This window comes from Bos mutus, chromosome 16 (assembly GCF_027580195.1).
Source record: "Bos mutus isolate GX-2022 chromosome 16, NWIPB_WYAK_1.1, whole genome shotgun sequence".
Classification (NCBI taxonomy): Eukaryota; Metazoa; Chordata; class Mammalia; order Artiodactyla; family Bovidae; genus Bos; species Bos mutus.
Window position 1 is genome coordinate 2,214,457 of NC_091632.1, and position 13,830 is coordinate 2,228,286.

The window sequence follows — 13,830 nt, forward strand, 5'->3', positions numbered from 1 at the left end:
TTGGGAAGACCTCTCAGATCTTGTGTGGGACATAGCCTGTGGACGCAGGGGTGGGACTTCCCCCACAGCACCCGGATCAACGTGGTCATGGCCATGGTCTTATGGAACTTTCCAGCCCGGACTGCCTGGGCAGCCAGACTGCAGAGAGAGGGGAAGGTCTTGTTCATCAGTCTTCATTGTTTATTGAGACCCAGCTTGGTGCAAGGCCCTTGGCTGGACGCTGAGAACACGGTAAAGACAGTTTTTCTGCCCACGAAGAGCAAAGAGTAGGCCACACCTGGATACCTGCCCTACACGATGGTGTGACTCAGACCTTGGGGTGCAGCCTGGGGTCACGTCTCTGCCCCCGAGCTTCTCCCCTGGGAGGCCCGGAGCCTCAGCTCGGGCTGCGTGGCTCCCAGCACTCCCACCATTGCTGGGTCTCCCAGAGGCTACTGCGCTGGCTCTGTCTGCCCCAGGTTCCCTGCGGTCTCCTCTGTCCCTGATCCTGTCCTCCAAGTCGTGGTTTCCAGGGAAGGCTGCATCTTTTCTTCTTCAGTCCGTAGACAGGAAGAGGGCAGGTGACGCCTATGCACCCCACCCCTTCCCATCTCTAACCTCAGTCATGGGTCCTCCAGGACACCGTCAGACGTGCTCCGGTCTCCAGGCCCATGCAGCCTGCCCCTGGAGTCATGAAGGGGTCTCCCGCTTTGAGACAGGCCTCCACGTGTCCAGGCAGGGGTGGCAAGGGGCTGTCTGTCACAGGGGTCTCCATGTGTGGTGGAGTGGCGTGGGGTGTGCTGAAGGCATGGCCTCCCCTGGCCCATCTGAGGTGCCCATGCAGGGATGTTGGAGAGACACAAGGGAGCATGGGGCACCCTGGACTGCACCACGCCCAGGTCCTGCTTCGGGAAAGGCTAACGGGCTGCGAGGACAGGTGTCTGTCCCGGTGTCTGTGCCGGCCCGCGAAGGTGTTCCCCCGGGGGTGTGCGTGTGACCGCGGCCCCCATTCCCGGGTGGGCAGCACGCAAGCTCAACCCGGCTCATCCACAGGGAGTCACAGTCAGTCCCTGGCCTTCCTTCCTTCCCCACCAGGCTGTGCCCAGCCACTGTGCTTGCAAGAATGCCAGTGCCTCAAGCTTAGGACGGTTCTCTTCCCAAAGGGCCTGCTCAGCCTTCTGCTGCTTATTCTGTTCCCTCTACTCCTTCCTTGTTGGTGCCTCTTTTCTGACCTTTTGCCCTTGCCTTTTCATCCCTGTAGCGGGGTGGTTTGAGCCAGAGGGCGGCCGGGTGGTAGCGGTAGGCTGCAGGAGGAACCTGGCCATGAAATAGCCGAAATTCTCCCTCCTCCTTGCGTGCCGCCTTGTGAACCGGTCATTCATGTGTGTGCCTCTGGCCCTCCCCCACAGCCTACACCAACAACCAGGCGGACATTGCCACCCAGGGCTGGTTCATCGGACTCATGTGTGCCATCGCCCTGCTGGTGCTGATCCTGCTCATCGTCTGTTTCATCAAGAGGAGTCGCGGCGGCAAGTACCCCGGTAAGATGTGTCCAAGGAGCCAGCTTCGGGGACAGGGCCACCAGGCTCTTCCTGTGAGTCGCCATTCTCTCAGCAAGCACAGCCCTTCCCCAGGCTGGGACGTAGGGTCCTCTTGCCTGTTCTGTGCACCGTAGAGTTGCCAGAAAGCACTTGAGTTAATTAAGTTCCCCTGCTTGGAGCAGTCCAAGCAGCCAGAGAGGGGATGGAAGGAGCCCTGGCTCCCATTAAGAGTGACCTTCCCTCCCCTGGACTCACCACCCATCTGCTCAGTAATTGGCTTTTTTCAGCCTGAATCTCATTAGGACCCTGTATCCCAGTGAAGGAGAAAGGAGAGATGCTTTTCTGTAACCATGAGAGAGAGAGGCTGGAGGGAGGAGAGGTCTGGATGGAAGAAGCACACACACGAGAGAGGCTGTGGAGCTGGGCGCTCAGCACGGCGGGGTTGCAATCACAATACCTCAACAAGGGGACAGATGGCCCTATATGAGGAGCAGGCAGAGGCTGGGGGGTAGGTTGCACGGAGAGGAACCCCACCCCTCGCCAGTCCTTAAAGGGCTTTGGGCTTTCCTTTGAGTCCCAGAGAGGTACTTCTGTTCTGTGGCCTGAAGATCCTCCAGCCCAGACAAACCAAGGTCAAGGACAAGGGCCTCTGGCTTTTTTGTTTCTGGAAATATTGATTGTTTTTCAAACAGGGACAAGAAAGCCATCTGTCTGTGATGGGGTGGGGAGGGTGACAGGAGACAGGATAATGGATGACCCTGAGAGCAGAAGTCCAGCTGGACTGCAGGATGAAATTGCTCCCTGCCCCCAGAGCCATCACCAGATACACCCTGTGCTCTCCAAGCACTGGCTTCTCCCCATCTCTGTGAACAAGTCCTTCTCCACGATCTCCTAAAACTCAACTCAGAGAGAGGAGATTCTATTCTATTTTCTTCCTCTGGCCCACGTGCTCTCAGACGCTAGGATTCTAAAGGACTCCTTCAAGTCAGGAACGGCAGGAAATTATACTTCATTATTGGTGAATGATGGAGAGGGAAATGGCAGTCCACTCCAGTATTCTTGTCTGGAGAATCCCCATGGACAGAGGAGCCTGGCGGGCTACAGTCCATGGGGTCGCAAAGAGTTGGACACGACTGAGCGACTTAGCGCTTAGCATGCACATTGGTGAACGATTTGTTCACTTTGTTGTGCTGTGCTGGGATTGCTTTTCTTCTGTAAGAAAGGCTGAGGAAGGGCGGCCTCTCTGATCTCACTCCTTGTTCCAGGTGGAACTGGGACACCTGAGAATGATCAGCTAACTCTGGACCTTCCTCTGCCCATTTCAGAAAGTTCTTCTTCTAGTTATGCCCCTTTCCTTACATCAGAAGATGAAAGAGCCAGGAGCCATGAGACCAGGGCTCCAGTGGCTCCAGTGTCCATTCGACATTTTGTTTAGTTGCTAATTGTTACGCGATGTCTTCCAGGCCTCAGCTTCCCTCCGCGAAAATAGGGGTGGTTATCCTGCCTTGTGCCTCAAAAAGAAGCACAGTCATTCACCTGAGTGTCTGCGGTGCACCAGCCCTTGTGCTGGGTGCAAAGGGTTCTAGAAGAAGTGACCGCTCCGTCAAGGACAGGGCAGCTGGTGCAGTAGGAGGGTCACAGCACCAGACAGGGCCTGGGAGGAGTGCTGGCCATTCACGGGCGGTGTGGGAAAGGGGAGTCACGCAGACAAGTGGGGTCCCAGTTAGGAGAGCGCCTTCCATTCCAGAGGCGTGTACAGCGTGTCCTCTCTGCCCAGGACACTCTCCCAGGAGCTTTGAAGAGACACACAGTCCCCACCCTCAAGGAAAGAACTGGCATTCTATTACGGGCGTCATAAATGTGCACAAGTAATTGTCACACAGAGCAGCATTAAGAAAGGTGCCAAGGAATTCCCTGACAATCCAGTGGTTAGGACTCCGTGCTAAGGAGTGCAGGGGGCGTGGGTTGGATCCCTGTTCAGAGAACTAAGATCTCGCCTGCCACACAGTGTGGCAAAAAGGAAAGTTGCCAAGGAAAGGACGGCGTCCAGGTGTTTGGGAAGGACCTCATGGAGAGGCTGAGGCGAGCCAGGTTGGGAAAGATTTCAGTGGTCAGTAGAGATGATGGCGAGGAGGCAGAATTAGCCTGGAACCTGCTTAAAAGCGGGAGGCAAGAAGCAGAGGGCGTGGGTGGTGCTGTATTGAGAAAGAGGTGTTGAACCCAGAGGCAGCGTCTTTGGCTGTTCCTTTGGGGCCAGTCATCACCTCTGTGTCTTTGTTTCTCTTCCTGACCAAGTGCGAGAAAAGAAGGATGTGCCCCTCGGCCCTGAAGACCCCAAAGAAGAGGATGGCTCCTTTGATTACAGGTGCGGGGTCCCCTTCACTCCTGCTCACGCACAGCACCCCTGTCTGGTGGGTTTTCCTTCCTGCCCTCAGGGCTGACAGCTGGGCTCAGAGGCCACCGCGTGGAGGTCCTCCCATCAGCTCTGCCTGTGGCGGGAGCACCGCCCAGCACACTCACACTCATTTGATGAGCAGCGTTTTATTCATCCAGCTGCACAACTCAGGTTTATTGTGTTCTTTGTATGTGTGTTTCTACCTTTTTGCTCTGAAAGCGAGCCCCAGGCTCCCTCTTGCTGTGCAATGAGCTCTGCTCTCAGCTTCCCATCTGCCTGTACCCCACCCCAGCCCTGAAAATGATGATGACACGGGGCAGTTGTATTATATTTGAGACTCAACTACAGGAGGGTGAAGGGAGCGATGTTCTGGGCCTTTCCCTCAGGACCTAGAATGACATCTCTGGGCTGCAGCCTGGAATGGGCCTTGGACAGCATTTGTTCTGGCGCCCGTGTCCCCAACAAGAGGACCAAGGCCTGGACTAGGAAGTGACCTGGCCAAGCCTCATGCATTCCCCACTGTGAGCTAGTACAGAACTGGGGAGGCCGGGCCGCAACGTCCGGCTACTGCCCTTGTCCTGCGCCCATGCTTCCGCTCAGGTCTGGACGGGCCTTTGTATCTGGCTTAACAGAATTGTCATCTGTCCATTTTAATGGCAAGTGTGCTTTGAGCAAAGGACTAGTGCAGAATGAGTCCTGGAGGTCTCATCCGCAGGCCAGGTGCGATGGGAGGAAGTGCTCAGATCAGAGCCCACCCCCACCAGTCTCTCTGGGCCAGGCCACCCCATCCCCCTCTGACCTCTCCTTAGCCTGTCTTGGGCCTCTGCCACGTTGCCCGTCAGCAGCCTCCCAGACAGGATCAGATCAACGGGCAGCAGAGCCGCTGCCCACACAGGAGCCATCTGCCTCAGCTCCCCCTCTGCCTGTACCCCACCCCGGCCCTGAAAATGGTGACGACACGGGGAAGTTGTATTGTGTTTGAGACAGCTGGTTGAGGGATGAAGGGAGCGGTGTTCTGGGCCTTTCCCTCAGGACCTAGAATGACATTCTGGGCTGCAGCCTGGAATGGGCCTTGGACAGCGTTTGGTCCAGGGCCCGTGTCCCCACCGAGAGGACCAAGGCCCAGGCTGGGGAGTGTCTGCGCCTTATAGACTGTCTGTCCGTCCACTCTCTGCATCCTCATAAGCCTCCCAAAGGGCAAGTGTGAGAGGCCCTTCCCCAACAGTCCTCAGCACCCCTCGTGGGGCCCAGCTTCCCCGTTGGTCCAGGGTCCTTCTCTGCCCATGAGTCCCAGAGGGCCTGGGCCTTCTCTCCCCAGACCCTCAGTGCAGCTCGAGGCGGCGTGAGGGGCGGGCCCAGGGACCTGTGCCGGGAGAAGCCGCTTTCTCGGGCACCTCTCCTCCCAGACACCACAGTTGCTGGGTGAAAGCGTGTGCTTCCTCCCCACTGCCACCCCCGGCCCCACTGACTCTGAGGCTGGAGACACAAATACTGGTGCGTGCACGCACGGGCTTACACAGCACACACATGGGCACACACACGTGTGTGCACCTGCACACCTCTTGGCTGTGGCTCTGGGGGGCCTGCAGCATCCATCCTGGAGCCCCACTTGGATGAATCCCAGAGTCGGAAGTTGGAAAGGGCGAAAATCAGTATGTTAGAGCAGAAACCAGGTTCCTGGGCGGGACAGCCTGGGGTGTGGGCTCGCCCTGCTCGTCTGGGACCCCCCTGCCCAGCACCTCTCTGGTGGGGCTCTCTCTGCTTCTCTCTCCCTGGTCTGTCCACCTGGTCCTCAGAGGTCTTCTGGAAGGGAGGCGAACGGGTGCCTAGACCACAGGGTCACAGTCCTTTCCGGGATGTAGGTCCTCTTTCCCCAGAAGAACCTAGCACAGTGAAGCCCTCTCCCACAGCCTCCACGCCCGCTGGGCCAGCCTGGCCAGTACCTGCATGTAGCTTGGGGGCCTGGAGTTCACAAGAATCACACAGACAGTCATCACGACCGTGCAGCGGGAGTGGAGAGCCCTGGGGAGAGGGTGCCAGTGAAACAGAGTGGCAAGTGGGGTCAGGGGCTTGGTCATTAGAATCTGCTTGTTTTTCAAAACATGAATTTCACCCCCTGAACAGATAACGTAACCCTGGAGGCCCACTTCCATCTCAGCTGCCCCTCCCGCAGCCCTGCCGTCAGTTAGGCCAGGAGACAGGGCCACTGTCCCTTGGCGCGCGGTGGGGGTGTCTCGCTTGGTGCGGTGGGGGTGGGCTGCTAGCTTCCCACCTGCTGGTGCCCAGCTCCTCTGCTCTGGTTCGCAGCCCTCCCCACCCCTGGCAGCTGCCTGTGCCCAGCGCTGAGGCAAGAACTCCCTTCCCACTCTAGTGACAATCCAGACGGTGTTTGCCACAAGCCCAGGGATGGCTAGGTGTGGCCTGGGGCAGAGGAGCGGGCTGCGGGGTGTCTGCTCAGCCTGCTCAGCCTGCCCAGCCCGCTGTGTTCCTGCCTGCCGGGACCTCTCTCTCCTCTGAAGTGCAGCACCTGGTCCCTGCCTCGGGGGACGGGATGCAGTGCCAGAGCAGATGCCTGCCCCCTCTGGGTGTCTCCCTCCCTGGGGGCACAGCAGGCACCCCAGCAGGCAGATGCCACTGTAATGACCAGCTCTCTCCGCGTGAGAGGAGCTTAAGGGCAGGGCCTGCAGAGCCTCTGAGGGAGCTGGGCACAGCCCTCCATGCCTGGCTAGTTTTGTCTCTGATTGCCAGCCCTCCTGTCTCATACGTACACCCTGCCACCTCCCTCCGCTTGCCCTGAAACCAGCATCTTTCTGTGGATAAACCAGAGCTAAGGGTAACACCGCCAAGAAAGAGAAAAGGAAAGGCAGGGAGGGGTTTGTCTCTCTTGGGCTCGGACCCTCGCTTCTTGCCAAGGGCAGTCTTTCCAGAGAGAGTCACAGATCACAGAGTCAGAGCTAGATGAACCCTCTTGATGGCAGGACTAAGGCCCAGTGAGAAGGAAGGGCTTTCCCAAAGCCGCAGGGACACACTCGGGACCAGAACTCAGAGCCCTTGACCTCTTTCTTTGACCCTTCCTGTCCCCGCTGGTCCACAAGCAGTTCCGTCTGCCTCCTGGAGGGTGGCTGCTTCTCTCTCCTCTGATGGCTGCTTCCATCCCAGAGAGCCAGCAGCCCGGCCTCACAGAAAAGACCCCCGCCCAGGCGTCTAGGAGTGTGGGCACATCCTGGCATCCTGGCCCAGCACCCGCCTGCCCCTCTGCCCTGGAGAAGTGTCCTCTCTTGGCCTCAGCTTCCCTCTGCAGACCTGGCCAGACAGGGCCAGCAAGTGAGGGCTGGGTCATCCTGGGGTCCGGTCCTCTGAGCAGCAAGAGGCTGGAGGCCCTCTCCCTTCCGGCCGGGGTCTGGGCGGCACTGGGTGGACTGGCTCTGATCCTCTGTCTCTCCCCGTCCAGTGACGAGGACAACAAGCCCCTGCAGGGCAGCCAGACGTCCCTGGATGGCACCATTAAGCAGCAGGAGAGCGACGACAGCCTGGTGGACTATGGCGAGGGTGGCGAGGGCCAGTTCAACGAGGACGGCTCCTTCATCGGCCAGTACACAGTCAAGAAGGACAAGGAGGAGACGGAAGGCAACGAGAGCTCGGAGGCCACGTCACCGGTCAACGCCATCTATTCTCTGGCCTAACGGAGCCTTGCAGGCACAGCCGCTACTCCGCAAGCAGGAGGGGGAAGGGGGGAGATGAGCCGCTGCAGACCTGCCCCAGAGCCGCCACCACCTTCAGGGACGGGGGGACAGCATGAGAGGCTGCCAAGCTGTGAGGGCCGGCGACTGCCCACCCGACTGCAAGCCCCCTCCCGATGACCCCCCGGTGCCACCTGTGGGCAAGCTGCTGCCTCGGCTCAGCTCCGCCGGAGGGAGCCCCGGTGTCTCGCTCAGCCTCACAGTCACCCCAGGCCTCCACCACACTGCCCACCCCGACCTCCACACACACACACACACACACACCAGGTTTCCGCTGGTTACAGTCCTTCTCGTCTCTGTTTTTGCTCCGTGAGTCTTCCCCCTCCAGACCCAACATGTCCATTTTCTTTTCCTTTTGAAGAAATGTCCCTGGAAAAAGAAACGATAGGCGGATTCTCCCCCAGGAAACTGCAAGATAAGCAAAAAGGATTGATCTGTAACCGAACATACAGAAGAGCTATAGTATTCAAACTGCTGCTGGGCCCATGTATTTCCCAAGGATGCCTTTCTCATCACATGCCTCCCCCGGCCCCCAACCCCTCTGCCTCAACCTTGTCAGCTGCTGAGCTGGGCTTGGCGCCTTTCTGGGAAACGACAGTATTTTTGGCAGGGAGGGAGAGGGGGGTCAGGCCTCCTTGCCTGGCTCTGGTTCAGCTGGGGGGGTGGGCTTACCTCTTGCTCCTCGCTCTCACCCTGCCCCTTGCTCTGGAGCGTCTGAGACAAAAGCTGTGCTGCCTGAAGGAGTCTGAGGAACAGGAGTGGGCACCAAGGCGAAGGACTTCGGCTCCTGTGACCGTGTACCTCAAGCAGAGGGAAGCCAGGCGTCTGGTCCCTGGGGAGCCGTGCCCACCTTGAGAGAGAAGGGAAGGGCTGGGTTTGGACTGCCTTCCTCCTCATCAGTGAGACTCAGGCTGTGGGGCAGAGGACTGCGCCCCCTGCATCCAGGGTGGGGGCTGCCCCACACCGGGTCAGGGCCTGTGCTGCTGCCCCCCGGGAGACGGACCCCACGGTGCGAAGGCTGTGCTGGTGTGCCTGGGGGTGGACCTGCACTCCCCTTGCGTGTGTGGCAGGTAGCCTCTCCTCGGTTGGCTCTGTGTGACAGTGGGTCTGGTGTTTTACGGTGTGTGGATGGGGCGCGGCTACCCCCAGGAGTAGCCTGCGAGTCCGTTCCTTAGGGTGTTCCCGTATCAGGAGCCCCCGCAGGACCGCGGTACTCGGTGCTGCAGAGCAGGGCCTGGCAGCGCTCTTCGTATGCCTTACGCAGCTCTGACCTGTCCCTGCAGTTCCCAGGTCTGCAGCCCCTTCTTGCAAGCCTTGAAACCTCCAGTGACACCTGTCTCAAGGACAGCGGGGCGGCCTATGCAAGCATCCCAGCAGAACCCGAAGCAGCCACTCAAAACATGCCCCAGATGGAGACAGTCGAAGACCTGCGGTTCTCAGAGACCCAGGGCTCTGCCTTTATCCTCCCCACCTATTCCATTTTGAAACCAAAGGTACCTAGCCTCAGAGAGAGAAATCTTGAGCCTAAGGGTAGCCCTTCAGCTGTTGCTGCAGCTAGAGTTGCTTTTAGGAGGGTGGAGCTGACCCCCAGAGTGGACCACCTACCACAGACACAGTCTCTGCAGGGAGCCTCTGGCTGCTTGCCAGGGCACCTGGGCAGGAGCAGCGCTGCGTCCTTCAGAGACCTTATTTAAGCCTTGTTTGCCACATGTTTAAGCCACAAAGGTATTAGCAATGCTTACGTCACTTACTGGTCAGGTGCAGGTCAAGCCCCTAGACACAGGTACTCTGTCTGCAGATAAGAAAAGGCAGCCCCGAGCCGCACCAGCTGTGCTGTTTGAACCTGAGGGCAGGCAGCTCTCCACTGGCCCAGGCCGCAGGAGGTGTGCGGGCAGGAGGCCTGGACGGGCTCTCGTGGTCAGAGGGAAGGGGTGACCGACGGGCTGAGGAGCCAGCTCAGGAGCGCCTTCCCGGGCGTTCACCCCCTCTACCTGCCTGGATGCCGCTGGGCGTTCCCGGAGCCTGGGCAGGGAATGGCAGGGAGGTGTGCCTGTGAGCTGGATTTCTCGGAAACACTCTGGATCTGAGCAGAGCAGTCGTTTCTCAGGCCTTCACTCCACACCGCACTGTCTGCGCTCACCGCGCTGGAGGCGAGCTCTGCAGGCAGGGTGGGCGCCGAGCTGTGGTCATACCATCCCCCTGCCTCAGAAAGTCCTTCACAAGACCCATGACGGGAAGGGGGGCGGGACCTCAGCCTGTCTCCGTGTCCTGCCAGGCTTGCCCCTCCTTGTGTGTGAAGGCAGTGCCACCAGCCCCCTTGTGCGCTGCTGTGCTGAGAGCCACACACCATGTGACCGCCGCCCTCCTGGCAGGCGGGGGCCAGGTCATCCCCGAGCGAAGACAGCAGGGGCCCAGAGGGCTGTGTGGGCCGCAGGGTTAGGCCGAGGAGCGTCCATCTTCCGTGGAGCCCGCGCCAGAGCCCACCCAGCTCAGCCGGAGAGCAGTATTGTCCAACGCTCCCTGCCAAGCAGGGTGCTCAAGAGCCACCCCAAACATACCCACCGCAATGCCAGGAGAGCGCCACCACCGGTGCTTCGGCCTGCTTGGCCCGGGGCAGGGGAGGGGGCGGAAGTGTGGGCCGTTTCCGGCTCCGGAAACCCCCGGCCTGAGCCCCCGTCTGCCCGCGGGACTCAGCCATGGCGTCTCCTCCTCTCAGCCGTCCGTCCATCCCTCCGCTCCGCAGATGGTCAGGAGCAGCTGGCCTGAGCCCTGGAGACCGCGGTGCCGAGCAGCCGCGGCCCCTGTCCTCAGCGCTGAGTATCGTGACAGGCGGCGTTGACGGGAGCGCTCTGCATGCTCGAGCCACCAGTGGCTGCAGGTTGAAGGGAAGGTCCTTGCGGGGATAGCTCGCTTCCCCATTCTGGGCCGGACGGGAACGGTCCTCCCGGGTGGCTCTGCTCTGCGCTTCGGGCAGGCTGCTTGACTTGTCTGTATTTCGGTGCCTCTGTCTCCTCTAGTCAGTCCCTCCTCTGAAAACCTGTCCCCACAGAGGGGCACGTGCCCAGCTAAAGGAGCGGGTGCCAGTCTCTAGGAAGCACACTGCAGGGCCGGGGGACAGTACCTGCCCCTTGGCCGGGGTCATGGTGAACAGACCTCTTTGCCCCTTGCCTTGCTTTTGAGGAAATGGTTGAGCTTACACTTGTCCCCTGTCCATTGCCTTGGCCCCCTTCCCAGCAAGTCCTGAGGCCTAGAGAAACGTTCGCCTGTCCGAGAGGCTGCCGGGGTCATGACTGCTCTCACCACAAGGACTTCTGTGGCCTGGGCCCGGAGAGTACCTTCGTGATTTCCCTGAACACAGTTAGCCTTAGAAGAGGGCTGGAAACAGATCCGTGGATGTTTGTGGCTTTTCCAGCCAAGCGAGGGCCTCCCCTGCTCACACTCAGCACCCGCACGGACATGCACACGCAGGCCGAGGCCCCATCGCTGGGCAGCACTTTCAGGAGGAACAGTACAAAGCATGACCTTGTCTGGAAGAGGCTGAGTCCACTCCCAGACACGGAGATGAAGTGTGAAGGGCTGTGGGGAAGTGTGTTGGGAGTGTCGGGGCAGCGGTCGGAGGCTGCCTGTGCCGGACTCCGTCTGGGCGATTCCTGTGGGCAAACCCTGAACAGAGTCTGATCCAAAGGAGAGGGTTTTTCCCGGGGAACAACACGGGCCGCAGCTCTCCAAGGCTCCTGGAGCCCTCTGCAGGATCAAGGCCAAGTCACAGAGCACCCCCAAAAGCCGTGTGACGAGAGCGGTGGGGGTTTCCCACCCTCGCCTCAGTCTTTGCGAGGCTGCTCTGCTAAGGGCTGAAGAGAGGAAGCTTCCTGGCCTCTCAGCTCGGGGGCGGGAGGGCATCTCCGTGGGAGGATGCAGCGCACGCTCCGTTTGTGATGCCTCGGTCACTCTGCCAGTAGCCACATACACCCCGGCCCGTGCTGTGATTCGGTCCCCGGGAAAGAAACCACTCTGAGGATCCTGGTTGATCACTACGTGGTGGGCTTAGGAGGTGCATAGAGGGAGATCCTTGATTAAAATAAATCAGAGGAGTCAACAAATAAAGCAAAGAGCTTGAAATTACAGGAGGACACTCAGTGACCTTTGCAGAGCCCAACTCCTGGGCAGCCCCTCTTCAGGACAGGCAGGGGCCACCTGTGGGAGTTCACGCCGAACTATGGCTGTGCCCAGCCTGCCCAGCTTACCCTCCCTCCGCTACTGAGAACAGGTTCTGAGAAGGGACAGGGAAAGAAGGACAGCCATCCAGGGAAGCCGCCAGACCCCACCACACGGCATCTCAAGCCAAAACCAGTGCCCCCTACTGGTCTATTAGTATTAAATGGTGGTTTCATCATAGTAAAGATGGAAGTGAAATAGGTACAAAGCTTAAACAGGATCAGATTTCAGCATGCAGAGGAACCACAGAGCTGATCTGATTGAAATGACTCATTGTACGGTCAAATCCAGAGAGGGGAAGGGACTGTCCGCAGTCACATAACTGGTAAATCGAGGTGAGGTCCGGCCTTGAACTCGGGCCCTCTGACTCCTTGTGCAGTGTTCTTTCATCTCAGCACAGCTGGAAACAGCGGTGTTCCCGCCTTGGACACAGTGATGTTACTTAAGATCTGGCCCACATTCTTTTCTGCTTCTCCCACACGCCCTTATACCTCCACAAATGAAATCACAGGATTTTTCTGAGTCCCAGGTCAGTCAGTCTGCCAGCCCGTAGTGAACCGGTTGTGCTGTTCAGGAGAGACCCAGGCCAGGAGGAGAGGGACCAGCTGATTGGTGTTTGTCACCACGAAGCTCTCCCCTCGGGTGGCATCTCTTGCCCCCAGCATACTGCGTCCCCGCGAGACGGGGCCTGGTAGGCTCTGTGCCCTCCACCCTGGCCTCGGGGGAGCGGGGCCGTGGAAGTTCCACCCCCGGATCTGCCGGGCTGGCGTGCAGCACATGCAAAGACTTCAGTGAAGCAATAAACACAAAACTCCGGGAGATGAAGTGCAGAATTTTGTGCACGTCTCTTGTTTCTCTTTGAAAAAGGATGCAGGTCGGACGACTGCCCTGCTCTCCTTTCTGACTTCCAGACTCAGTGTTCTCAGTCAGCTGTCCCCTGCCCGGCTCCCAGCTCTGTGCCAGCCTCTCGCCCTCCTGCTCTGAGCACCGGTCGCCTGTGACGTGGCCGCTCTGTCCTGCCCCTCCCTACTCCACGCTGGGCCCCAGGGACCTCTGGCCCCGCAGCCTCCCCAGCACACACATTTTCCAGTTTGTTCTGTTCAGCGGGGAAATCTTTTCCAAATGTCTCCATCCCTTCCCACATACCCACACACCCACAAGTTGGTCTGATCTTTTTTTCCCATTGGTTAAATATTTTCACTCACCGTGGCACACCTTGTTTTAACCCCTCTCACATCATGTTCTTTCCTTTTTTCGAGTTATTTTGCATTAACCAACCTTGTCAGCGACAGATGCGTATCTGAGGGTGTCATGCTTGACCTTCAGCAGGGAAGGCTTCTGGGCCGTAGAAGACCATCTAATATGTGGACTTATAAACTGACTGCATGAGCAATGGAAAGGCCAAATTATTCAGAATTTTTTTTTGAATCACTGTAAAAAAAAACAAAACTGATTTCTTTTGTATAGAGAACACTAAACGTATAATAAAAGTTGTTCACAATGGACTCTGGCCATGTAATTTGTTCAATTTCCTTAGTTGGTGGCTAGAAGAGGGATGTTTGGGGGTTAATGACAGAAATGAATCACAGGGGACTTCCCTGGTGGCCCAGTGGTTGTGAATCCACCTGCCAATGCAGGGGACACAGATTTGACGCTTGGTCCAGGAAGATCCCGCAGGCTGCAGGGCAACTAAGCCTGTGCGCCACTTCTGCCGGCCCAGACCCCAGAGCCTGCGCCCGCGACGAGAAGGCCCACCCCCACCCCAGTGAGACCCGCAACAACGAAGACCCGGTGCAGCCAAAATATTTTAAAAGAATAAAAATAAAATTATATATAAAAAGAAATGAGTCATAGGGTTTTTCATGGGCATTAGGCAGCACACACACACAATTCGGTGATAGCAGCCCCTATATTGTCTTTATTTATTTGGCTGCACTGAGTCAGTGGCGGCACCTGGGGT

The 13,830-nt window shown here is 58.5% G+C and overlaps 1 protein-coding gene across 2 annotated transcripts in view; it reads left to right on the forward strand.

Annotated features, from left to right (window-relative positions):
- The window catches only part of NFASC (neurofascin), a 201,632-nt gene extending 188,263 nt beyond the window's left edge, over positions 1-13,369 (forward strand). For both annotated transcript variants that reach the window (XM_070384557.1, XM_070384556.1), the window contains 3 exons: positions 1,389-1,520; positions 3,816-3,885; positions 7,367-13,369. In XM_070384557.1, the coding sequence (XP_070240658.1) occupies positions 1,389-1,520; positions 3,816-3,885; positions 7,367-7,598 (434 nt within the window). In that variant the 3' untranslated portion in view covers positions 7,599-13,369. The remainder of the gene's footprint in view (positions 1-1,388; positions 1,521-3,815; positions 3,886-7,366) is intronic.
- Positions 13,370-13,830: the final 461 nt, after the last annotated feature.